The sequence below is a fragment of the Microtus oregoni genome, unplaced genomic scaffold (genome assembly GCF_018167655.1).
Source record: "Microtus oregoni isolate MIOR12 unplaced genomic scaffold, Mior012 000001F_ref0000356, whole genome shotgun sequence".
Lineage (NCBI taxonomy): Eukaryota > Metazoa > Chordata > Mammalia > Rodentia > Cricetidae > Microtus > Microtus oregoni.
Window position 1 is genome coordinate 54,405,563 of NW_024543060.1, and position 26,672 is coordinate 54,432,234.

The following is a 26,672-nucleotide window of genomic DNA, read 5'->3' on the forward strand; positions in this document are numbered from 1 at the left end:
TTTTAATTGAAAGAAAATGATGACACCAATGCAATAGGTTAGTTGGTTAAACTATATGCCTGATAAATAACAATACTTGCTTTAAAATTTAGAATACAGGGTCTGGAGAGATGGCTCAGCAGTTCCTACATGGTGGCTCATCACTGTCCATAATGCCAGTTTCAGGGAATCCCCAGGCACACGTAGTATAAGTATAAGTATAAGTATACAGGCAAAAATGCATAAAATTATAAAATAGTTTAAAATATTTGTAGCCTGAGCTACAATAACTATACTTTATCTCAAAAGTAAAAACAAAAACAGAGGCTGGGGCTGTAGCTCTGGGGTAGGTAGAGGGACAGCAGCAGCAGATCTGATCCCTAAACATACCAAAAAACCAAAACCATATCCAGTCCCCATTCAAACTATTAGCAAACAAAACTTCCCTCTCCCCAGTGACTGAGAACTCACATATTAAAATGAGATATTTTCCTCTAGAGAAGTAAAATATCTCAAACAGTTATGATACATTTATATCTTTATATACAAATAAAAATAAGAGGTTAAGGGACAGAAAAAATAGCCCCATATAAAATTATTAGAAGTATCATACACATTTATTATTAACAAATTTTCAAAAGCAAACAAGAGAACTGTGGGCTGGGATGCGATGCAGCGCCACGGGGAGGGCGCTTGCCGAGCATGTGTAAGGCCTGGGGCTGCTGGGGCTGCTGGGGCTGCTGGGGCTGCAGGGCTCCCTGTGATCCCAGCAGTTCTGAGCTGAAGACCAAGGTTCAAGGTCCCCCACAGACAGTACTATGCCAGCTTATACTTTGGAGACTGTCTCAAAAATGCTCACTAATAAAGAAGTAACTAAATTTAAACAATAAAGGCTATGTGGTGTGGTGGTGCACACCTAAAATCCCAACAACAGGATGGTGACTTTGAGGCCATCTAGACCTTGTCTCAAAAAAGCAAAACAAAAAAACAAACCAAATTATACATGAGTAGCTTGATTATAATTACGCACATACGACGACACAAACCAAGTTATAACGTTAAAGAAGTAAAGGGATAAAAAAGAACTTCTACCTTATTCACAAATATGAATATTTGATTACTTTGAGTGTCTTTTACATACTTGTAAATTTTTTAAAATGGGAAATGCAAAAGGAGGGTTGAAAATCCAATCATCTAACTGTAAGCACCCCTAATGGAAAAAAAATTAATGGGAAACTTACAGCAACTGCAAACATATTTTCCTCTTCTAATGAAGACTGTATTCTGTCTCTGGGGAAAATGACACAAAATGAAAAAGCTTTATTTTACACATCTGTATGAAATTGCCTTTTAAGCTGTTCCACACTCTACTAGGCAGAAACAAATAACTTAGTCAGCACATTTAATTTACTGGATGCAGGAGCAGACATGTGGTTACCCTAACCGTGACAAAACCGTAGCCTGTAATGGCACCTGCTAAGGCCATACGGCAGAATTAATCACGGTTTTCTTTCAGTATTTCATAACATACCCAAAGCCACAAGTCTCTCCCTGCTTTCTGCATTGGTCCCGCATGCCTCAAACTTTCGATCCTTCTGCCTTGGCCTCCTGAGGCTACAGGAGTATATTACTTTGTATGGCCGAAGACTGATTTATTCTATAGCTACCAGCTTTATGTCCTGGTAGGCCCCCTTTTCATTAATGACTCTCGACACCTAAAGTACTAGAAAATTTAAATCTCAAGATTAGCAAACCTATCAAAACATATCTCTCACTAAATTTAATTTAATTTGCCTAACTGGCTTGTCACCTTGTGCTCATTTCACTTAGGAGCTCTACACAACTTTACCTATACAAAGAGGCAAGCAGCCTCCACGTGACCATCTCTTGTTGAAGAAGCCAGAGCATACTGGCTGTCTTTGAAAACTTCTGCAGTCCAGGGGTTGCTCGGCTCACTATTTTACTCAGTATATTCACCTAAATTGAAAACACAGATGTAAAGAGACTGTTACTAGTATCTTTGTGTTTAAGTACAGAGTGCTAACAAGAATGCCATGCAGTATATAGACATACAATCCCCCTTACCTCCTTCCTGACTAGTTAGTACAGTTACTAGTTACTACAGAGTGCCAACAGGAATGCTGTGCAGTATATAGACATACAATCCCCCTTGCCTCCTTCCTACTAGTTAGTACAGTTACTAGTTACTACAGAGTGCTAACAAGAATGCTGTGCAGTATATAGATACACAACCCCCTCGCCTCCTTCCTGACAAGGTTTCTAACAGCCCAGGCTGTCCTAGAACTTACTTTTGTAAATTTTAGATTCAACAACAGTAACCACAAGTATATATTTTTTTCTCTCCACATATCTACCCAGGATAAGTTAAATTTATACTTTATAAAATCATATAAACCAGTAAAACTTACTATGTTAAAATTATGTCTGAAAAATTTAGGACATGTAACAAACCAAGAAACAATTTTCTTAATGATTGGTACCAAAACGTGTTACTTCTAAACAAAACTTCAAAAGTTCCTCCTTTCTCTAATTGGTGACTGGAACCCATCCTGGAACTGAGGCAGAAGAGAATTAATGGGTTTCCCTGGAAAGACACAAAGCTGTTTGAGGAAGGTGAAGGCCTGGAAGCAAGGAACCCTGTGTAAAGTGGCAAGTGATCCATGCAGGCGCACTGCGAAACAGGGCATCCTCACTAGGAAACAGAGTCACACTGACTTACCCGCCCTTTGGGAAAAGCATCATCTGTAGACTGTTCATTTATTGAGCCCTCAACTGAGGGCTCATTGAGACAGGTGGTCTATTTGGAAACAGTGTCTGATGCCAAGCCTATCGGCCTGACCCACACAGTAGAAGAACTGACTCCCACAAGTTGTCCTTTGACCTCCACACAAACGCTCCCTTTCATAAAATAAAAGAATGTTTGAAAATACTAAATGTTAAAAGATATACTGGCTACCATTGTCCTGATCTTTGGAGTGCAGGTGTGTGCTGTACATTTCCATGTCTGTGCAGGTGGATGTATGCGTGTGGAGGTCGAGTCGATTTAGAGTGTCTCTAACATTCTCACTTTATTTACTGAGGCAGGGTCTCAGTATGTAACCCTGACTGGCCTTGAGCTCAGAGATCAGCTTGCTGCTACCTCCCAAGTACTGGAATTAACAGCGTGTGTCACCAGACCCAGTTTTCCACCATAATTTTTGAGAAGACCTTTCCTAGAGCTCACTGCCCAGCTAGGCTGGCCAGGCAGACAGCAATGCAGCTGCCTTTATCCTGGCATCCTCTTCACACCACACCTCGGCCGTGGGCTAAACTCAGGGCCCCACACTGGCACGACAAGCACTTTATTGGCCAGGCTGTTTCCCATGCCAACATTCCGCTTTTCTGAAGTTTTTTCTTGTTTATAAAACCGAACAAAAGCTAGGGAACCCAATACTGCTCCCACATTGCAGGACCACCTCATTATCAGGTCTTGCAATGAGGGGGTGCATTATTACCATCAGTCAATCTCTCAGCCCAAAGCTCACAGTTTACATTAGGACTCACATATGGTGGCATCCACGGGCTTTGAGAAATGTCTAATGAGAAGCATCCACTGTTACAGAACCACAGAGAACAGCTTCTCTCCTTCCTGCCTCGCTAAGCCCTTGGCAGCCACCAATCCTGACACGATCTTATTGTGCCTTTCCAGACTATCACACAGTTCGAATCATGTCATACAGCTTTTTAGACAGGCTTCTTTCATTTAACAGACTGTATTTAAGGTTTCTGTGTCTCTTCATGACTAGAGAACTCATCTCTCCACAAAATGAAATTCCATTTTCTGGATGTTTGATTCATTCACAACTAAAGGACATCCTGGTTGCATCTACGTCTGTATGAACAGAGCTGCCCCCAATCTGTGTACTGGCTTTTGTGTAGGCACGCTTTAAATTCACTTGAGTAAATACCAAAGATTATACTGGTGCCGCCTTGGGTTCTAAGACCACATTTAACTTTGCAAGAAGCCACCTGACCGTTTCCCCTTGTGGCTGTACCACCGTGCATTCCCATGGAAGAGTGGGAGTTCCTGCTGCTTCACACGCTCACTTGAGTGGTATATTTTGGACTGTTTCCCAAATATTAACTTGTGTGTATGCGTGTGAGTTATGGGCACCACCTGTACGTAGGTGCTAAAGGAGGTCAGAGGCTATTAGATCCTTTGGAGCCACAGTTACAGGCAGTTGTGTGCCACCATGGAGGTTCTGGGAAATGAACTTCAGTGCTCTAAGAACAGCCAGTGCTCTTAACTGCTGAACCATCTCTCCAGGCCTATCTTCAAGAGTTTCACCATTTTAAACGGCTGCAGCTTCCCCCTTGCTATTTAACGACATAAACATTCTCTGCACACGCTTATCTGGTGTTTCTTCTTTGCTTAGCTGTCTGTCCCCATCTTCTGACTATTATTAATTTAGCTGTTTTGTTTTGTACGGTTGAATTTTAAGAGTTCTTTGTACATTGTGGGCTGTGCACATGTGTGAGTGAGTGTGTAGAGGGAAATAGGCCCCTTCATTGTTCTCTTATTTAGTGAGGCAGGGTCTTTACTGAACCTGGAGCTGTTCTTTGGCTATACTTGATGGCCACCAAGCCTCCTGGGTGTGTCTATCTCTCCTCGTTGCTCTCCACAGCTAAGTGCCACTGGGTGCTGGGGATCTGAACTCAGACCTCCGTGATTACAGTCAACCTTTAACTAACTGAGCTGGCTCTCCAGCCTCAGACTTTTCTTTTTAAGAAGCTGATTTCTCTTTTCCTCCAAATAAATCTTGTATAGACCTGGAATACGTAAAAAGCAGAGGTCCTCTGACCGGTTTCCCTGCTCTCCACCATGCACCCGAGAAGCACAGAACAGGAATTAGCAGGATAACATACAAGACAAGCACTGAACCATGGAATGGAAATAGTTACCTGACTACCACAGATATTTTCATACTCTTCTACAAGATCAAACACTGTGGTTGAAGAGTGCTTCAGGAAAGACTGCAGGAAATCAGAGAACATACTCCTGGATGCTAAAATAACGAGACAGAAAGGAACAAAGAGTGACATTATTTTAAGGAATCCTACTGGTTTCAAACCATAAAAACAGCTATAAGTCTTTTCCCTCCTTCCAGCACAACTGTATTTTTAAGAACTAGTGACTCGGGGCTGTAGAGATGGCTCAGTGGTCAGCAGTACTTGCTGTCCTTACAGAGGACCCAGGTTTGGTTTCCAGAAGCCACACCATACAGACGCTCATAATTATCTGTAACTGCAGTTCCAGGGATCTAACGCCCTCTTCTGAACTCCAAGGACACCAGGCACTCATGTGGTGCACATACATACACATAGGCAAAACACTCACACACATACAATTTAAAAAAAAAATTACAAGTCTTTAGCTGGGCAGTGGTGGTACACACCTTTAATCCCAGCATTCAGGAGGCAGAGGCAGGTGGATCTCTGAGTTCAAGACCAGCCTGGTCTACAAAGGGAGTTCCAGGACAGCCAGAGTTACACAGAGATAACTCTGTCTCAAAAACAAAACAAACAACAAAAACTTTACAAAGTTTTTTTAACTTTTTTTTTAAGTGCGCACATTCCCATTTGATGTGGGATTTCCCTCTGTATGCTGTGATTACCATTAATGAATAAAAAAAGCTGCTTTGAACCTATAGCAAGGCAGAACTTAGGTAGGCACGGAAAGCTAGGCTGACTGCTGGGAGAAAGAAGAGCAGAGTCAGAGAGAAGCCATGGAGCCCTGGAAGCAGCAAGACAGAACTGGTAAGCCACAGTCATGTGGCGATATACAGATTAATAGTAATGGGTTAAATTAATATGTAAGAGGCTAGAACAATGATTGAATTAATACAGTTTCTGTGTGATTATTTCAGGGATCTGGATGGCCAGGAAAGGAACAGGGTGGCCAAGCAGCTTGCTGCTACACCCACTGTGGTGCTGCCTCCACCAACACCCATCCATAGAACTCTTCTTTTCACAAAATGTAACTCTGTAACTAAATACTCAGTAGCCCTCCAACCCAGATTTCCCCTGGTAACCATCACTCTTCTTAGTCTCTGTAGTGTGACCACCTTAAGTACCTCATGAAAGTGGAGCATACTATAATTCCCCAAGGCAGCATCTCCTGCAGCCCAGCTGGCCGCACACATGTAAGAATCCTCCTGCTTCTATCTCTGAAGTGCTGGACTATAGGAATGTGCTATGTGCTATCGTGCTCCATTTTTACTAGCAGTTGTTATTTCCTGAGTTTGGTGTCCTCTCTCTCTCTCTCTCTCTCTCTCTCTCTCTCTCTCTCTCACACACACACACACACACACACACCACACCACACCACACCACACCACACCACACCACACCACACTTTTTGAGAGAGGCTCACTAGGTAGCTTTGGCTGGCCTGGAACTTTCTATGTAGATCAGTTACTGTGTACCCTTAAACTCAGACCCATCTCTGCTTCTGTCTGCTGAGTGCGCAGATTAAACATTCCGGCCACCACACCCAGCACCGATTTATTATATTTTTGTTAATGGTGTTTAAGTTTCATGAAACCCAAGCTGTCACAATTCTGCTACATGGTCAAGGTTGGCCTTAAACTCTTATTTTTGCTTGTCCCTCCTAATGTTGGGTCACACAGGGGATTTGACACTAGATCTTCATTGCACTGAAGACTTGTTGTTGAGCTAGAAAAGCTGTTTTGTGTGTGGGATTCTGAAGTTTCACTCCGTAGCTCATGATAACCTTGAACTCATAGCGATCCTCCTGTCTCAGCATGAAGAGTGCTGGGATTTATAGGTGTGAGCCACACCCAGCTAGGAGTTCTATATATATTTTGAACATTAACTCCTTATCAAACGTACATTTTCATCAACTGCCTTTTTACTCCACTCTTATACTGATGTACACATTTAAATTAATTACATAACCCAGCTTATATACTTTTAATTTTCTTATATCTTCTTAAAGAACCCAAGTCTGTCCTAGAATTTCCCATATTTTCAATTATTACCAAAAGGGAAGGGGTGTCAAATTTCAGAATATCTGAATATATTTTAAGTGTATAACAACCAAGCAGCTGAGAGTGAGGAGAGGACCATACAGCATGCTCTAATGGGGGGAAAGGCAGACAATCAGATATTACCTGTATGATATTTAAAGTCGGTCTTTAAATGGAACTGCTGTATCTATAAATGGAAACTATTTCTGAGTCACTCAACACATACATTACTTGGAAATACTACACGGACGCTGTGGCTACCAATCTATGCTCTGGAATCAAACTGCTTCGTTCCCGCCTGGCGTCACCACTGCCTGGCCAAATGCTGTCAAGCAAGTCATCTCTTCGGGTAGCAGCTTCCTTTCTTCTAAAATGGGAATAATTATTCTAACAATTTAATGGCTATGACAGGAATCAGTGTTTATCATCTGTGCTAGTTACGATGAAGGTAAAGATGAAAACACCACATATTCATGTTTAGTATAGACTCTACAAGCAAAAAAACATTCCCATGGGGAAGAGGAATAACCAACCCAAACTAGCAAGTTATAATACCACCTGAAAACCAAGATCATTGCCTCGGATTCAAACATATCAACAATGCTAGCTTTAAATCTAAATAAAAAATAAAGAGGAGTTCTCCAAGTGACACACAATAAAGATGAGAACTGACTAGCAATCTATTGGTCTGCTATTTGTATTAAAATGGCAAGATTCAAAATGAGCACTAAGACAGGGCTCTCCATCTTCTCACAACTGGGGCTGGAGAGATGGTTCAGCAGTTAAGAAAGCAAAGCTGGCTGCTCTTCTATAGGGTCCGATTCAAGCCCCAGCATCCACACAGCTGCTCATAACCACCTGTATACTCCAGTCCCAGGAAATGAAATGCTCTTTTCTGACCTCCACAGGTACTCCACAGGTACACAACTGGTGCACAGACATGCATGTAGGCAAAACATCCAAACACATTAAAAAAGAAGACACCTGTGACTAATTACCTTAACAAAACTATACAATAGGAGGAGGAGCAAGAAAGATGAGGGAGGAAAGGGGTGACCTGCGAGCCAAGGAAAGAAGCAGGCCTTAAAAGATCTAACCTTGCAATGCCTTCATTGTAGACTTCTTAGTGTCTAGAATTTTGCAAGACCGTATTTGTTTTTTAAGCTACCTAAATCAAATTAAAACACACACACACACACACACACACACACACACACAGAGAGAGAGAGAGAGAGAGAGAGAGAGAGAGAGAGAGAGAGAGAGAGCGCGCGCTGATGAGACAGAGTTCCTCCACTATGTAGCCCAGGCTGGATTGCTACATAGACTACGCTAATCTCAAACCCACAGAGATTCACCTGCGTTTGCCTGGATCATAGGCCTATAGCACTATGCCCAGCAAAATAAATAAATAAATAAATAAATACCAAAAACCAACAGCAGCAACAACAACAAAAAAAAACATTTTGATGATGTTCAAAAATAGTTTTTCTTGATCTCAGTGAAGTAATAAGCTACTTAAATCTCAAAGCCGTTTACCAGCCTCTCCAGGGTCGTCTTCACGTAACATAACGGCACTTAGGTTTACTTCCTCGGTTACACTGTGGGGCTCCAAGTTTGTGTAGAACCCTGAACGCTGGGATGAGAATGCTGCTGCCCAGTTACTGTCATCCAGATTAGTTACCTTAAAAATTAAACAAATAAAGGAATAAGGAATAAGCCTACTGTCACTAAATAAGCAAATAATAATGAATATAGTCCCCTCCCACCTTACATGTTTTCAACTTCAAAAGACTATAATCTTATTAAAGAAGCTTCAAGTTTTCTTTACTTTCTATTTTATGTGTTTGGATGTTTTGCCTGCATGCATGTCTATACACCATTTTCATCTGAGCCATCTCCCCATACCAATATCTGAGGATAATTCTTTCAGCTTTTAAAAAATGTTTGTTTAACAACAGGGTTTTTTTGGGGGTGGGGGTGGGGTTAGGGGGTGAGACGGTTTTTCTGTAGCTTTGGAGCCTGTTCTGGAACTAGCTCTTGTAGACTAGGCTGGCCTTGAATTCACAAAGATCTGCCTGCCTAGTGCTAGGATTAAAGGTGTGCACCACCGCTGCCTGGCCACAACAACAGGTCTGAGGTAGCTCAAGCCCACGTCCAAGCACTATTTGCTAAGGATGACCTTGAACTTCTGACCCTCTTGACTCTATCCCCAAAGCACTGGGATATCAGGCGTACACCACCATTGAGACCCCGGCTCTGATTCCCAAAAGGGGGTGGGGTGGGAAAAAGATGAGTTTAACTTCTAACAAAGAAAAGTTAAAAGGCAAAAACTACCCTTCAGGAAATAACTAGTCCAGAAAACTTCCTATGTGCATAAAAATCTCCATGCCTGTTTAATAAACTACAATGCCAAAGACAGAACAATTTTGATTCTGTAATTAAATATGCATTATGAGTCCACTAATATAGCATAGTTTTTGTTTCCTTTTTCAACACAATGCATATTTCCCTAGCTGGTATATTCAATAACCAGGAGAAGCCACCACACATTACAGTGTATATAACATGCCTTCTGCTGTTTCCATACCGCGCCAGAGTGATTCCTAGACACTGTCTCATCCTTCCCTAAAGTGTTCTCTTCTGTCTTGAACAGAAAACCACAGCTTAGCTTCTCTTGTACTTTTACAACACAGACCACTCCGGTCACCACACGTGGAGAAGTGGATTTTCTTAAAAGTCAAGAACCAATTCAGAGGCAGACGCAGGTGGGGGTCCACTAATTCAGTTCAATTCAGAAACTGCCTACCATCCGAGCCCACAGGCGGATCCTTCTTCTTCCTTATAATGTCTCTCATCTTGTAATAGTCACTTTCCTGTTTTGGGTTTTGTTTCGTTTCATTTTGAGATAGAGTTTCTCTGTGTAGACCTGCTGTCCTGGAACTCACTCTGCAGCTGTCTGTCTCCAGTGCTGGGATTACAGGCGTGACTGCCATCCCCTGGCTCGTCACCTCTTTTTAAGATAGGGTCTTTCCCTAAATCTGCAGCTCACTGTTTTAGCCCACTGTCTCTTCCCATGCACCCACACCCCAAAGCCTCCAGTTCTAGGGTTGCGGTGCTGGCACACACAGCTTTTACAATAGTGCTGGGGATCTGAACTCATGTCCTAAGCGTGTGAGGCAAGCAGTTATCATCCCACTGAGCCACCTCTTCAGGCTTCTTTGTAATTTAAAACAGCCAGGTGGTGGTGGCACACTCCTTTACTCCCAGCACTTGGGTGCAGAGGCAGGTGGGTCTCTGAGTTCAAAGCCAGCCTGGTCTACAAGAGCTAGTTCCAGGACAGGCTTCAAAGCTACAGAAAAACTGTCTCACCCCCTAACCCATTCTCCCCCAACTCCCCCCCCCCAAAAAACCCTGTTGTTAAACAAACATTTTTGTGAGAGCTGTCTTAGAATAACAAAACCACCAACAAGACAGGGTTTGGCTTTAAACTGCCATCAACAGTTTTAGACACATTTCATCTGGTTAGCAAACAGCCGGATTCAGGTATTTTACCATTATCTAAATGTCACTGCTGTAATTTCCTTCTGGAAAATGACATATCCCAACGTTTGATTTTGTTCAAATGTCAACCCAATTATGCCACTCCACACAACCTTTCCTGATGAATATAACTTCAACTTTCATTAAAAGGCTTTTAAGTCAAGTATTAAAGTACATTTATTTACACATACCATGGACAGATTTCCCAAGAACCCAGAAGACTGTGTGTGCCGGGGCGACCTCCCGTCTGTTCCAAGAATGCAGGAAATATCCGGGTGTTTTAGTAAGCTTCGGCTTGGTGGAGTAACTACAAGGGAAAGGTCAGGATACCATTAACACAAAGCAAGGAAATGAGCAACAAAATATCCTTTTCAAGGGGCTCAGTCAGTGAAGTGCTGAGGGCCTGAGTGTGACCCTTAGCACCCAGGTAAGGTTGGGGAGAGGAAACAGGAAGACCCTGAGTTCCAGTCAGACAGTCTAGATAAATCAGAAAGCCCAGATGGGGCGGCACACAGCTTTAATCCCAGCACTTTGAGTTTGAGGCCAACCTGGTCTACATAGTGAGTCACAGGACAGTCAGAGCTATTACACAGAGAAACCCTGTCTTGAAAAACCAAAAAAGAAAAAAGAAAAAGAAAAAAGTGGAAAATAAAAGCAATAAATCAAGCCAGCCGGTGGTACACGCCTTTAATCCCAGCACTCGGGAGGCAGAGGCAGGCGGATCTCTGTGAGTTCGAAGCCAGCTTGGTCTACAAGAGCTTGCAAAACAACAACAAAAAAAAAACAAAACAAAAAAAGGCTGGCCAGCTCCTGGGGAATAATACCCAAGGTTCAACCGCAGGCACACATACTCCCCCAGACAAACACAGGAACATGCATATATACATTCGCCTATATTACATAAACACAAAACACCTATACATAGAAATAAAAGGTATTTTCAATATGAATGTAATTGCGCAGACTTAAAACTAGAAAAACGGAGGAGGTGCCAGTCAGCAGGTCCTTCCTCGTCTTACTTCAGAGAGCACAGCAAGGTATACAGTGTAGTGGGCCTGGAATTCAGAGCAAACCGCCTGATGTCTGAACTTTGTTTTCATTGTCTAGTAACAGCACCCTCTCACACTGGCTTCTCCAGTCCACCTTCTAGCTTGGAAAAGCAGGTAACAATATGTTATTACTATGTATTGATATAAAATACAGTCCTTGCGGCTGGGCAGCGATGGCACATGCCTTTAATTCCAGCACTCAGGAGGCAGGGGCAGGTGGATCTCTGTGAGTTCAAGACTAGCCTGGTCTACAAGAGCTAGTTCCAGGACAGGCTCCAAAGCTGCAGAGAAACCCTGTCTCGAAACAACAACAACAACTACAGTCCTTGTTCACAAGAGTTCAGATAACTGTAATTATTATTTATACTTCCTGATACTGTAGCTACATATCTTATTATGTAAATTATATAAATGTTAGCTGGTATTATGACTATTAAATAATTTAAAAGCAGAAACAAGAATCTTACAAGGCTGTCGAAATGAGCTTGGAGTTCGAAGAATCATTTGGCTTCTTGGTGTAGTGTTACCAAAATTTTCATCTTGGTTAGCCTGAACTTAGGAAGAATTAAGGAAAATTTTTTATGTGGAGGGAAAAAAATCAGTAATGGTAACCAAAGATTTACTACACAAGATGCATGAATACCTTTCTTCAAGAACAAAGAATTTTATCGCTACCACCTCTCCTGTGTACACAGCTATTAATTCCCTCTGCCATTAAATTCCCAGGTTGGAAGTAGATTAACATGTACTGACTATTAGTTGGCTACAATGACGTACTAGTCAGAGAAACAGAAACCCTAATGCACTAAGTCCACTGAGAGCATAAAGCCATCAAGTAAAACACCTGTGAAGGGCTATCACCGATTTTACCACAGTTAAGTTTTAATGCCTCAAACAAAATCCTGTCACACTGAGTCAAAGCATTATGCAATTTGTATAATTCTTAAAATACAAAGGATACTTAAGACTCTTTTTTGAGCACTTTGCTTTCTTGCAGTCCGTGTCACTTCTGCCTCCCGGATCACAGGGGACGACATCTCCCCGAAGATACTCCTAAAATGGTATAATTAAGCTCTTAGACAGTATTTAGAGCAAAGGATCCTGAGTCAGTCAGGGGACAGGTCACTCCATCAGTCAAGCCTTAAATGTTTTGGCAGGAATACCCTATTTCTAAGTCTTGATCACTTTACCAAATCCCACTGAATGCTCAGCTATGAGCCCCCTCCTTCACTTTCTCATACCACAATGGTCTGTTTCCTAGGCAGTTATTTCAGAACCTGAAATCTGTACTACAGCATCTGCTTCATGAAGGCAAATCTTTCGTCCTGTAGATCAAAGGGCTGCTTAACTGAAGAATTCTCTGCAAAGATTGCGCAGTCTCTAAAACAGTGCTGAGTTAGCTGCGTGACCACGGGTTGGTGTTAGGTCAGACTCTCACCTGCAATCTAAACTGAACTACATAGGAAGTTCCAGGCCAACCTGGATACAGAGTGAGACCACTGAGTTACATGCCCAGCCTGGTAACTTGGGTCCTTAATCTCTTCCAGGCTTACTGTTCTCTGAGAAAAGGATGGCAGTGAGGTCCTCATAGGACTGCAATCAAGCCAAATAAAAAGTAAAAGACCAGGGTTACTGGGCAAAGCACTCCAAGGGGAACTTCCAGCACCCAGAGATGAAGGGGGCAGAAGAGAAATCACATAGCCTTTCTGAAAGAGGGGGCTTAAATACTCTGTAGGAGCCGGGGTGATGACGTGTGCTCCACAAGCTGGGTTTATGCCCAATTAAAACTCTTTGGGCAGGAATTGGGGGCCTGGCATTCTCAGGGGAGTAGCTGCCACTTGGCGGTTTTCCTCAGAGGACCAGGTTTGGAGAGGGAGGAGTGGCACGATCAAGCAGGGATGAGCTGGATATTCCAGCAAAACAAAATGAACTATTTAAATCTTAAGGAACACACCAAAATAAACCTAGCACAATGTTTTCAGTATTAATAATTTTTACTCAAATGACCAGCTAGCAAGTTACCTCTGACAGGTTTCCCTGATTCTCCTGTGCCAGGAGAATTTAACGTCCCCTTCGCTTATTTTCTCGCAGTACAATATAACACAGAGTCTTCACTCCCCGATGCCAAGGGGTTTGAATAACCCTTTGAAGACTCCCCACGCCACCCTTTATATGTTTCTGGGATTTCTCCAGGAAATCAGGCAACCTAATGAAGTCACTGAAGAGAGGGGCTGGCCACTTGGCGAGATGCCAAATCCAAGAAAGGGCCATAACAGAGACTTCCAAACCCTATATTAAAGAGAACCAGAGAATTGAGACCCAGGCTCCCGTGTCAGAAACCTCAAACTCCTGTTCTGTCAGCTTGGGAAGTGGCAGCCGCGGAACTCCTAGTGTGATCACATGAGAAAATCAACTACCTGGTGCTGGCCCTTAAAAGTCTAGGCTGATCACAGTGACATACATCTACCTATGTAAAATCTATATGAACTAATAACCACAATAAAATCGCTCTCAAAGTCTGTACTGAGATGTCAAGCATTGCTGACTACTGGCTGTGACCTCGGACTGCTCACTTCGCATTTCGAATGCTGTACGGCTGGGAGAGAGCGCCGCAGAGACCCCGGAGCCACGGGCATGGAACGTGGGGGACCTGCACTTCTGCATCCGGGTTCCCCCCACTCCTAGAGGCCTTTCGTCCAGGAGGAGGCAAATCCCCGGCCGGGAGAAGGAAGGAAAGAATGGCCATCCCTCGGCTCCTCCTCCGCTCCCCGCAGAGCTGGTTTCACCTACGTCGTCCCGCCAACAGGCGAGAGCCACAAGTTTTGGCCCAGGCGTCCCCACCAGGACTGACCTGTCCATGGCTGCGACCTCCACCACCTAGAACGTTGCAAACTCGACTACAACCCGGCCAGCACGTTTCAGCCTTCCCGCTCTCCGGAAGCAAAACCTTCGACCCGGAAGCATGCCCTGGATAAGCCAGCCCCTGCGAAAAGTACTGGGAAGGCAGAAACAGCGTTCCCACTTGGCGCCTGCGCGATTTCCGTCCACAGCCTCAGGCCCAGTGGGCGCAGGCGCAGAAGTGCCGGTGCGTGACTGCGTGACTGCGTGGCTGGGCGGTGCCGGCTGGGCGGGAAGGGGCGGGGCTTGGCGCGTTGCCCCGAGAGGCATTTGTGGGCGTGGTCTGGGTGGGGCGTCCTGCTGGGAAGTCAGAAGCAGGTCGCCTGGATTCTGGTGGAGTCTGGCGTTCCTTGGAGTTCCGCGAAGCTCCATAGGAGCGGGCCTATTTCGAGGGCTTGTGGTGTACTCTCAGTGAATGGATTTTTGTTTTTATTTTTTTGGTTTTTCGAGACAGGGTTTCTCTGTGGCTTTGGAGCCTGTCCTGGAACTAGCTCTGTAGACCTTGAAGCTGTTTGCTGTCATAGTTATTTATTTTTCCTTTACGGAACCAGCCGTCTTTTTAAAAATCGAAAAGCAATGCATAAGCTTACTCCTATAATACCAGTATTTGGGAGGCTGAGGCAGGAGGATCACCATGAGTTTGAAGCCAGGCTGGACTAAGAATAAAACCCTGACTTTAATAATAACAATTATAAAATAACAAAATTAATAATGGTAATAATAATAACTTTAAGGTATGAAGATACCTGCTCTAGCATCTCAGAGTATTAGGTCTTAGGCCCTCCATATGTCTAGAAATGAGTTCAAGCTGAATCAGGATTTCTGGTGGTTAGATAAATGCCAACATCCCAGCCTGCCGGTTGTGGCACACTCCTTTTATCCAAGTGCTCGGGAGGCAGAGGCAGGAGGATCTCTGTAAGTTCGAGGCCAGCCTGGTCTACAAAGTGAGTTCCAGGACAGCCAGGACAGTAACACAGAAAAACCTTGTCTTGAAAAACACGTGTCTCTCATAGAAAACTAGGAAAATACACACAAGCAGGGGAGTCCTGTTAATGAAAGAGTCCCACACTTTCTTTAGTTCTCTGTGACTATAATTCCAGGAGATATCCTTGTGGAAATCACCCAAAGTCAGGTATAGTAGGACACTCTGTAATTCCATCACTTAGGAGGGAGAGGCAGGAAAATTGCAATTTCTAGGCAAGGTTGTGAGTCCCTGTCTCAAAAATAAAATAAAATAAAATAAAAGCCTGCCATTTGAATGCAGTTAACTGACAGAATTAATTATTATTTATGCCAGCACATTCTGTGTGGTTTTTTTTTATGTAGTGAAAACAAACAGTAGCGATACATTGTACACCGTTTCACAAGCTTTTCATTCAATTAACATGAACATCTTTTCATCTCGGAAGCACTCAGCTACGTCTCTGGTGACTGTGGGCTGACTACATCGAGGATAACATTCCTCTGATTTCCATTTCTTCATGCCCAGGTGCACTCCGGTTTCACCCTATCCTGTGAGTGGAAACTGTTCTAGAGGAGGTCACCAAGAGGCTCTGCAGCTTTCTCTGCCTTCCTCCCTGCGGAGCCAACACCACCGTTGGCCAGTCTGCCTACTTCTGCGGTAAGAGACATGATTGTCTAGTGGCCTTTCCTGCTGCCCAGGCTACTCTTGGCTTGTTTCCTCTGCAGTCTGGGGAAGTCTGCCTTTCCCTTAAATACTCCTTTCCAGGCAAGCACCAAGCCTTCTCCAACTCTCTGCTATCTTTGCCTTTAACTGCCACAAGTCTCCAGTTAATGCCCTTGATTTTGTTTTCCAAACTCACACACACACAGCTGCCCAACTGGACATATTGCACATAGTCACCAGACAACGTAATGGCAAACCTACCTCCCCCATAGCTTCCATTTGGACAGATGGTCAGGTCCTGCTAGTCTGTAATGTAACTTCAGTAGGACCGCAAGTCCCTGAGGGCAGAGGTTCTGTCTAGGGCTCTACCCAGGTGTCAGCAGACTGGTTTTCTCTCTCTCTCTCTCTTTTTTTTTTGGTTTTTCGAGACAGGGTTTCTCTGTGGCTTTGGAGCTCTGTAGACCAGGCTGGCCTTTGAACTCACAGAGATCGCCTGCCTCTGCCTCCCGAGTGCTGGAATTAAAGGCGTGCGCCACCATCACCCGGCTGGTTTTCTCTCTTTTGCTACCAAATCTCGAAGAAGTGTTTCCTTGCTGTTGTTTAGCCCCAGCTCATTACAGCGCTGTAGCTGAACTCAAGGGCTCTAGCAATGCCTCCCTGAGCATCAGTCGCCATCCAGGCTCCTCTGCATCTCAAGGCTAGCGTCAGACTGCTTGATTCTGGGTTTTTTGTTTTGTTTTGTTTTCTTTTCTTTTTTGCCTGGTATCTCTACCTCTGGTTTTAAATTCTTTCCAGTCTCAGTCTCATTTCCCCAAACATTCTATGGCCATTTGATACACTTTTGTCTTCTTCCAAAGATAGACAGGATGAGCAGAAAGAGGACAACTTTGTGGAATCCGTTTGAGGGAATTAAACTCTGATCTTCAGGCTTACCTGACAAGTTCTTTACCCGTGGAACTATCTCATGCTACTATTATGAATTGCAATGTAAATATCTGTGTTTTCTGATGGTTTTAGGCAACCCCTGTGAAATGGTTGTTTCACCTCTAAGGGGTCACAGCCCACATGTTGAGAAGCACTGATTTAAAGACGACCTGACTAGTACAGATTTGTATGTACAAACTGGTTTAAATGCTGCACAGCATAAGCATGTATTGAAGCATCACTCAAGCTAGGTGTGATGGCTCATGTCTTTAATCCTAGCCCTTAGGAGGATGAGGCAGGTGGATTGCCACAAGTTCAAGACCAGCTTGAGTGGCGATGTGACTTACTAGCTCTCCTGGCATACAATGATTTCATATCTAAAAAACAGAGAAGAAATATACATGGTTCTCGATTAATATATATAACTTTAATGTTTTTACTTATAAGTAATTTAGGCCTGGCTTGGAGCACATACCTATAATTCCAATTATCAGAAGGCTGAAGTAAAAGGAATATAAATTTTACACCAGCCTGAACTACAGCAGACCCCTTAAAAATAAATTTAAAATATAATGAAAACAAGAAAGAAAAAAACCCAAAATAGCTGGCTATGGTGGCATATGCTTGTAATCCTCGTGATTAGGAGGATGAAGCAGGGGGATTGCAATAACCAAGGTCAACCTCAGCTACTCAGTGAGACTTTTTCTCAACTTTAAAAGATTTCATTATTTTTCTCTTTTATTTATTATTATAAGATTTGTTTTTATATGTATAAGTGTCTCATTTGCATGTATGTATGTGTGCCACATACAGTCCTAGTGCCAAGGCCAGAAGAGGGCATCAGATTCCCTGGAACTGGAGTTTTAGATGGCTGTGAGCCACCATGTGTGGCTGGGAACCAAGTCTGGGTCCTCTGCAGGATTAGCAACTACTCTTTACCACTGAGTCATCTTCAGCTACCTCAACTTTTTTTTTAAATATTTATTTCTTTATTATGTATACAATATTCTGTCTGTATGCCCAAAGGCCAGAAGAGGGCACAAGACCTCATTACAGATGGTTGTGAGCCACCATGTGGTTGCTGGGAATTGAACTCAGGACCTTTGGAAGAGCAGGCAATGCTCTTAACCTCTGAGCCATCTCTCCAGCCCCCCCCCTTTTTTTAAATATTTATTTATTATGTATACAATATTCTGTCTGTGTGTATGCTTGCAGGCCAGAAGAAGGCACCAGATCTCATTACAGATGGTTGTGAGCCACCATGTGGTTGCTGGGAATTGAACTCAGGACCTTTGGAAGAGGAGACAATGCTCTTAACCACTGAGCCATCTCTCCAGCCCCCTCAACTTTTAAAAAAAGTGTATAGAAAAGAAAAAGAAAAAAGGAAGGTGTATGTATGTACATTGTATGTGTATGCATGTGTAAATGCGTGCATGTGCATAGAGGCTGGAGACTCTCCTCAGGTACCCCACCTACTCCTCTGAAACAGGGTTTTCTAATGTTTGAAGCTAAGCCGTCAGGCTAGACCACAGAACAGCGAGCCCTAGAAGTCTTCCTGTCTTCTTCCCCAGCTCTGGGTCACAGATGGGCTACAGCTCCTCTCTGCTCCAGGGTGCTAGGGTCAGCATTCAAGTCTTTGAACTTGTAAGACAATTACTTTACCAGCTGAGCATCACCAGGTCTTCCTCAAACGTGTAGCTATCTCCTGTCTCAGCCTCCTTAATGCCAGGATTACAAGACTGTCACCATACCCTGAATCAAAATGATTTTAAAATGTTATTAAATGCCGGGCAGTGGTGGTACACACCTTTAATCCCAGCACTCGGGTGGCAGATGCAGGAGGATCTCTGTGAGTTCGAGGCCAGCCTGGTCTACAAGAGCTAGTTCCAGGACAGGCTCCAAAGCCACAGAGAAACCACCTCGAAAACGAACAAAATAGTCAATAAACATTGTGTGTGTGTGTGTGTGTGTGTGTGTGTGTATGTGTGTGTATAAAAACAACTGACATTTGTGCTGATCAAGCTTTTGTCAACTTGACACAAACGTGGACATCTTTGGGAAAAGGAAGCATCAAGCTAAGGGACTGCCTCTGTAGGACTGGCCTGTGGGCGAGTCAGGGGTGGGCAGTTTCTTGACTGGTGGATGTGGAAGGTGGTCCCACCCCCAGGCAGGTAGTCTCAGAAGGTGTAGGAGGACTAGAGTGGTAGGCTCACTGGCTAAGAACGCACACGCTTATCCGGGCGTGGAGGAAGGAAAGCACAGACTGCTTCTATAGAGGATTAGAGTTTGATTTTTAGCACTGCACCAGGTGGCTCAAAATCACTTGTAACTTCAGTTCCAGGGGGATCCAACACTCTCTTCTGGGAGGCACTACACTCACCCACACATATAATCAACAAATACAAAATAACATTTAACTGTAAAAGAAAGGAGCCAATTGTGCACAGTGTTTCTCCATGGTCTCTGTTTCAGTCTCCTGTCTCCAGGTACCTGCCTTGACTTTCCTGAATCATAGACTGGAAGTTGAAACAAATCTTTCGTGCTGGTTAGTTTTGTGTCAGCTGAAAAGAGGGAACTGCAACTGAGAAAATGCCTCCAGAAGACCTGGCTGTAAGGCATTTTCTTAATTAGTGATTGATGGGGGAAGTCCCAGCTTATTTGAGTGGTGTCGTCCTTGTCCTTGTGCAGGTGGTCCTGGGCACTGTAAGAAAGCAGGCTGAGCAAGCTATGGGGAGCAAATCATCACCCCTCCAAGGCCTGTTCATCAGCTCCTGCCTCCAGGTTCCAGGCCTGCTTGAGTTCCTGTCCTGACTTCCTTCAGTGATGTGGGAGTGTCATATATCAATCTGTTGATTTCATTGGTTAAGCAATAAAGAAACTGCTTGGCCCTGTGGGTAGAGTAAACAGAACAAAATGCTGGGAGGAAGAGGAAGTGAGGTCAGACTCCACAGCTCTCCTCTCGGGAGCAGATGCCTCAGAGAGACGCCATGCCCGGCTCCCAGGCAGACACACGCCATGAAGCTCCGACCCAGGATGGACTAGGCTAGAATCTTCCCGGTAAGACCGGTTCTCACAGATTATTAGAGATGTGTTGATCGGGATATCAGAATTAGCCAGTAAGGGCTAGAGCTAAAGGGCCAAGCAGTGATTAAATGAATACAGTTTGTGTGTTGTTATTTCGGGGCATAAGCTAAGCTGGGCAGGCGGCCGGGGTGCTGGGAACGCAGCCCCGCTGCCCTTATTACTACACTTCAGCAATGGACTATGATGTGGATGTGTGATACAAATAAACCCTTTCTTCCCAATTCATTTTTGGTCATGGTGTTTTGTCACAGCAACAGTAACCCTAACGAGGATACGTTTCCTCCTCCAGCTGCTTTTGATCAGTGTTTTTTTTTTTTTTTTGGTTTTTCGAGACAGGGTTTCTCTGTGGCTTTGGAGCCTGTCCTGGAACTAGCTCTTGTAGACCAGGCTGGTCTTGAACTCACAGAGATCCGCCTGCCTCTGCCTCCTGAGTGCTGGGATTAAAGGCGTGCGCCACCACCGCCCGGCTTGATCAGTGTTTTATCACAGCAACAGAGACCAAACTACGACAATGTCTGATAGACTCTTAACACGGAATAATAAATATGAGACTGCTTCTTAGACTTAACCATGAATTCAGTCTGATGTTTTTCAATATAGGCATGTTTCAGTCTGTTATTAGCATGTGTGTGTATGTGAATGCATGCATAAGCATGCCATGGCACATGTGTGGAGATCAGACAACAATCTTCAGAGTTAGGTTTCTCACTGGAGGTTCCTGAGATTGGATTTAAGTTGTCAGAAGCACTTGGAGCCATTCGGTTGGGTGGCCAGCCCAGCATTGTCCCTTTTCACAGTGCTTGTGCCTCTCCGCTAGTGCCTTCAGCGTGGTGTATTTGGGGTGACGTTTTAAGGAAGTGCAAAGCCTTGCCACAGTGAATCATTTGCAGTGACTCCTCTCAACAGACACTGCAGCCATCATCAGTAGTGGAAATGATCTTAGGAGCAACTGAGAAACTAGATCGTTATCCCCGGTTTACACAGGCCACTCTGGCTAAACCACAAACCATTCCTGCAGCTTAGTGCCGTTCTTGTCTTCATGTTCCTCTTTGCAGATGCAGACATCCTTCACCCAATACATGTTCACATTTCTTTGGGTGCTTTATTAAAAAATATCTTGGCTGTTCTCTTTGAGTAGGATGACTTTTATTTCATTTAGATTGTATTCTGTGAAGGTGGCTGGCATGATCTTTATACAAATTTGATCAGGAAATAAAAGAAGTCACATATTTCTTTGGCCTCTAGTCTCCAGTGTTTCCTCGCCCTCATTCTGCCTGGTTTGATGGGTAGGGGAGTGTTGAAGGGGTATCTCTCCTCTGGTACTTGTAGCAGAAGCTAGAGGGTTCTTTCCTGGTCTCTTAAGAATACAGGTGAAGGGGCTGGAGAGATGGCTCAGACGTTAGTAGCATTACCTGCTTTTTCAAAGGACCTGAGTTCAATTCCCAGCAACCACATGGTGGCTCACAACCATCTGTAATGGAGTCTGGTGCCCTCTTCTGGCTTGCAGGCATAGACACAGAGGGAATATTGTATACATAATAAATAAATATTTTTTTTAAAAAAAAGAATACAGGTGAAGCTGGGCATGGTGGCAGATGCCTTTAATGCCAGTGTCCAAGAGTCAGAGGCAGGAGGATCTCTGAGAGTTTAAGGCCAGCCTTGATGACACAGCAAGTTCCAGGCCAACCAGGGGGTACAATGAGACCCTATCTCAAAAAATACATGAACAAAACAGAAAACAAGAACAACAACAAAACCACAGGTGAAGCCAGAGTGGTGGCGTAGGTTTGACATCTCAGCACTCAGGAGGCTAAGGCACAAGTTCAAAGCCAGTCTCAGCTGCATGATGAGGGCATCCTAAAACACTCGCACTTGTGAGAAAGGTTTCTCATCTCAGGAGACTCAACTCAAAAGGATCGCAGTGGAGATCCACAGCCAGGCCTCAGAGGCACAGGCTGGGCGAGATGGATTGGGAGTGAGGTGCAAAAGGAGACCGAACACACATTAATGCCTGAGTAAGTGATATGATTGATAACTTCAAGAAAGATCTTTTTTATGTGTGGTGTGCATGCACACGTGTTCAGGTCCCTGTGGAGGCCAGAAGGGAGTCAGATCCCCTGGAACTGGAGTCATAGGCGGTTCATAGGTGCTGAGAATTGAACCTGGGTCGTCTGGGAAAGCAGCAGCTCTCTTTCTTTTACCTGCCACCTCTCCTTCCAGGCCTCTGGACAGTAACTTATTTTGTTTGTTTGTTTTTCAAGACAGGGTTTCTCTGTAGCTTTGGAGCCTGTCCTGATATTCACTCTGTGTAGATTAGGCTGGCCTTGAATTCACAGAGGTCTGGCTCTGCTGGGATTAAGGCAGGGGCCATCACTGCCTGGTGATAGTAATTATTTTGAGAAACAATGTAACAAATATTTTGAATAGTCGATGTTACTATACACATATGGCCGTCTTTGTCAGTAGCAGAATACCTTCTAGAGAATTCATGAAGATGTATTCTTAGGGTCTCAGGGTTTAGATTATGCCTTCTAGATAATTCATAAGGACGCACTCTTAAGGGCTGAGGTCACAGTTCAGCGGCATAGCGCAGTTTCAATCCAAGTCAATTTAGTTATAAATCAAGAGCAGAAGTTGACTTAAAAATACTTTGTGAGTATATATTTTGACTTACAAATTTATTGACATCTAACTATGTTCAAATTTAAATATTTGCAGATAGTTTCTGATTTCTGGCTTCCCTAAAGTTTTTCTCACACTTCCACCAGGAGGGTAACTTCTTTCTTGGGTTCTAACCTTGAGACTTTTTTTTCCTTTTGGTTTTTTGAGACAGGATTTCTCTATGTGACAGCCCTCGCTGTCTTGGAACTCACTCTGTAGACCAGGCTTGCCTGGGACTCACAGAGATCCGCCTGCCTCCGCCTCTCAAGTGCTGGGATTAAAGGTGTGGCCACCACTGCCCCTTCCTTACAGTTTTCATCCATACAATGCGCTCTTTAGTATTTATGTTGACTTTGCATTTCTACGGCTATGAGGCAAAACACCTGTGTATGGGCCAAGTGAATTTATTTTGTGTTTGTTTTTTTTTTCAATTTAACTTATGTGTATAAGTGTTTTGCCTACGTGTACGAATGTGTTAGGTCCCTTCCATCTGGTGTAACAGACAGTTGTTTGTCAACCCTTAAAAAGAACCTAAGAAATCTTAATATTTTACAGCTATTCACCTTTTTATTTTGTAGTTTATTACCCTAGATCTGACTTTGCAATATATTTTACTTAAGGTTTATATATTTTATCTAAATATTTTACCTCTAGGTTTCACTCTCAACCTCATAGACTTCCAAGATTTTTATTGCTTAAATAAATTTGGAAAGTAATTTTTTATGAGATTTTTTTTTCAAGAAGATTTATTTATTTATTGTGTATACCATATTCTGTGTACATGCATGCCTGCGGGCCAGAAGAGGGCACCAGATCTCATTACAGATGGTTGTGAGCCACCGTGTGGTTGCTGGGAATTGAATTCAGGACCTCTATAAAGCAGGCGTGCTCTTGACCTCTGAGCCATCTCTCCAGCCTCATGATAGATTTCCACTTTGCATTTTTATTGTGTGTGTGGTGCACATTTGCCGCAGAGGACTACTTGGTTCTCCCTACTCCAAGAGTGCAGGGCATTGAACTCAGGTCATGCAGCCTTTACTGCTGTCTTCAATTTTCAGGTGGATTCTTGTGTTTGGTGCCTGTTTTGTGTCAGATTGTAACCAAATTTACTTTAGACTCTTTCTTCTCTGCTAATAACGTTTTTTTCCCACTCATTTCAAGATCAGAGTTGAAACGCATTACATTAATATAAATTAATGTTTTTACCCCCCAAGCAGCACCAGGAGCTGCCCTCTGCCCTCCATTGTTCCCTAACATCTGCAGCACCACAACTTCATCTTTACATTGTCTGCTATGGGGGTGGCACCCCAGCCTAGATACCAAATCCTAGGAGGAGGCTGTGGGGCGTGTCTGCCGACTTCCCTTTCTTGCTGGTTTGTTCCACAGGTGCAGAGTCAGCTCCTTTGGACATCAGAATCTACTGTCTTCAGCCTTCCACCTGTCCTGAGGACCAGTGATTTCCCAGGAATCTCCAGAGGTGGAGGTGGTGGCACTGGAAACGCATTGACTTTCCAGGGCTGACATACTTGGTATTACATCCGCTAGTTTTAATGCATCCTGAGACAGTGCTTTCTTTTCCTTTAAACAAGGGCCTGGGGCAATCTGCACCTGTCATTAGCCACATCCTGTCTAAATGCCCAGGCTAGAATATCCTGTACTGCTTCAGAGCAAGGGGGGAAATGCATGGTGGGTGCCACTTCCTCTTCTGAGCAAGCACTCTAGTGGCTAACAGTATTAAAGATATCCATTTTATTTTTTTGAAGACTTATTTATGTATGAGTACTCTATCTTCATGCATACCTTTTGTTTTGAGACAGGGTTTCTCTGTATAACATCCCTAGCTGTCCCGGAACTCACACTGTAGACCAGGCTGACCTCGAACTCAAGAGATCTCCCTGCCTCTGCCTCCCAAATGCTGGGATTACTGGGATTAAAGGCCCATGCACACCTCTATGCTAGGAGATGGCATCAGATTCCAGTGTAGAGGACTGTAAGACACCATGCGGTTGCTGGGAATTGAACTCAGGTACTCTGGAAGAGCAGCCAAAGCTCTTAACTGCTGAACCATCTCTCTAGCCAGCCTTTTTTTTTTTTTTTTTTGCTGGGATTAAAGGTGTGTCCTAACATATCGGACTCCAGTTTAGATTTTATTAGGTCCATGCCATGTTTTCCTGGAGTCTAAATATTCAGCAAAGACGCAAAAAGATTTTCTATATTAGCTGATAATGTCTGAATCCAACAATTGGGGGAAACATACCATTAACTGGAGGATTAAGGGTCATTCCAGAAGTGGCTATAAAAGCAGAAGCCCTACGCCTAATGTTGAATGTACATGCCTCCCCATCAGTGGGTTGAATTAATCTGAACTCGTTCAAATATTCATGGTGCTAGGGATCAAACTCAAGGGCTCAGACATGCTAGGAAAGTGTTTTATTAATAAACTATATAAAACCCACCAGATGAGATTATTTCATTTTTTTTTCCCAGATAAAGGACAATTTTATTAGTTTAAGAGAAAAATATAGTGAGGGGTAGGTGAAAATCCTGGCACTTGCTAGCAGAGATGGAGGAAGTTATGCCTTTTAAGTCAGGCATAGAAAAGAGATTATTAAGAAAAGATACCCCCTCCTCCGCCCACCAACGCCTGAGGCAGGTGGGAGAGCTGCTTCTACTCCCCCCCCCCCCCACCATGAGCTGCGTCTACCCCCCACCCCCGCCCTTCAGCTGCAGGACCTGTCCCCACCCTTTGCTCATTGCTGCAAGGGGGCTACTAGCCAGGACAGTGCAGGAGAGCTCACCCTGGTGGTGAGACAAGGGAGAGCTGGTGGCTGAGCAACCCTGCAACTAAGCAGGTCCAGAAGCAGGTTTGAGTTGAGCCAACCCAACATCCATCTCGCTTATGATCCACTGGAGCACGTGAATGGACCAGTCCTGCAGACCCAAAGCTGCAGGGTCTCCACAACACAGGGCACCATCAGGATAACCAAGGAGTCCCAGTGGGGGCCCAGCATCACAGTGTAGCAGAAACCGGAGGCCTCAAAACCAGACCAATGAGTCTTTGCAATGAACACTTGTACATATATGTATATATGTATAAAAGGATTTACTAAATGACACTGAGTCATGCTACAGCTTCCATGAGAAGACTGGTTTTTCTTTTTTTTCCTTCTTTTTTCTCTTAAATTTTATTTTGGGGGGAAGTTGCAAGAGCAGAGGGTGGATATGAAGGGATGGAGATACATAATGCAAAAGACACAAAAGGATGAGCGCTAAAAAATAAAAACAACAAAAAACCTCCTAAGAATCAAAGTGGGCTGTAAGCTGAGGAAAGAGCCCAAAGCTGAGACCATTTAATTCCTTCACTCCCTCCTTACCATGCCCCCACCCCCCCGAGTATTTACTGAAGATCAATCCTATAGTCTTGGACAAAAGTTTTACCATGGAACCCCACCCATAACGCCCTTTCTCCTTTGAGACAGGTTTTGATGTAGTCAAGGCTGGTGTCCTATCTCCCCCTTTCTGAACACTAAAATTTTAAGCACGTGTCACCATACCCGTATTATCTCATTTCTTAAAATAAACCTCTACGCAGGCAGCAGGACAGGGTAGAATTAAAACCTTGCAGATAAACACCACTGTTTAGGCTCAGAAGCCCTTTTCTTCTGTGGATCAAATGTCTGCGGGGGGTAGTGACTCACGGATGTTTTACCTCATCCTAGGCTTGCTCAGAACACCTGCAGAGCAGTTTAAATCCAGGACTGCCTGAGACAAACGCTCCTGACCTTTAGGGAGGTCTGCTGACAATGGCCCCCAAAAGATATGGCACCCCAAATCTCAAACCTTTGATGTTACCTTCAACTA

At 43.9% G+C, this 26,672-nt stretch overlaps 1 protein-coding gene across 1 annotated transcript in view; it reads right to left on the minus strand.

Annotated features, from left to right (window-relative positions):
• The window catches only part of Nup107 (nucleoporin 107), a 44,469-nt gene extending 29,870 nt beyond the window's left edge, over positions 1-14,599 (minus strand). The window contains exons 1-8 of the mRNA XM_041668695.1: positions 14,469-14,599; positions 12,579-12,670; positions 12,085-12,171; positions 10,760-10,875; positions 8,565-8,709; positions 4,942-5,045; positions 1,829-1,956; positions 1,221-1,269 (exon numbers count right to left, since the gene is read on the minus strand). Coding sequence (XP_041524629.1) covers positions 1,221-1,269; positions 1,829-1,956; positions 4,942-5,045; positions 8,565-8,709; positions 10,760-10,875; positions 12,085-12,171; positions 12,579-12,670; positions 14,469-14,476 — 729 coding nt within the window. The 5' untranslated portion in view covers positions 14,477-14,599. The remainder of the gene's footprint in view (positions 1-1,220; positions 1,270-1,828; positions 1,957-4,941; positions 5,046-8,564; positions 8,710-10,759; positions 10,876-12,084; positions 12,172-12,578; positions 12,671-14,468) is intronic.
• Between the last annotated feature and the right edge of the window lie 12,073 nt (positions 14,600-26,672).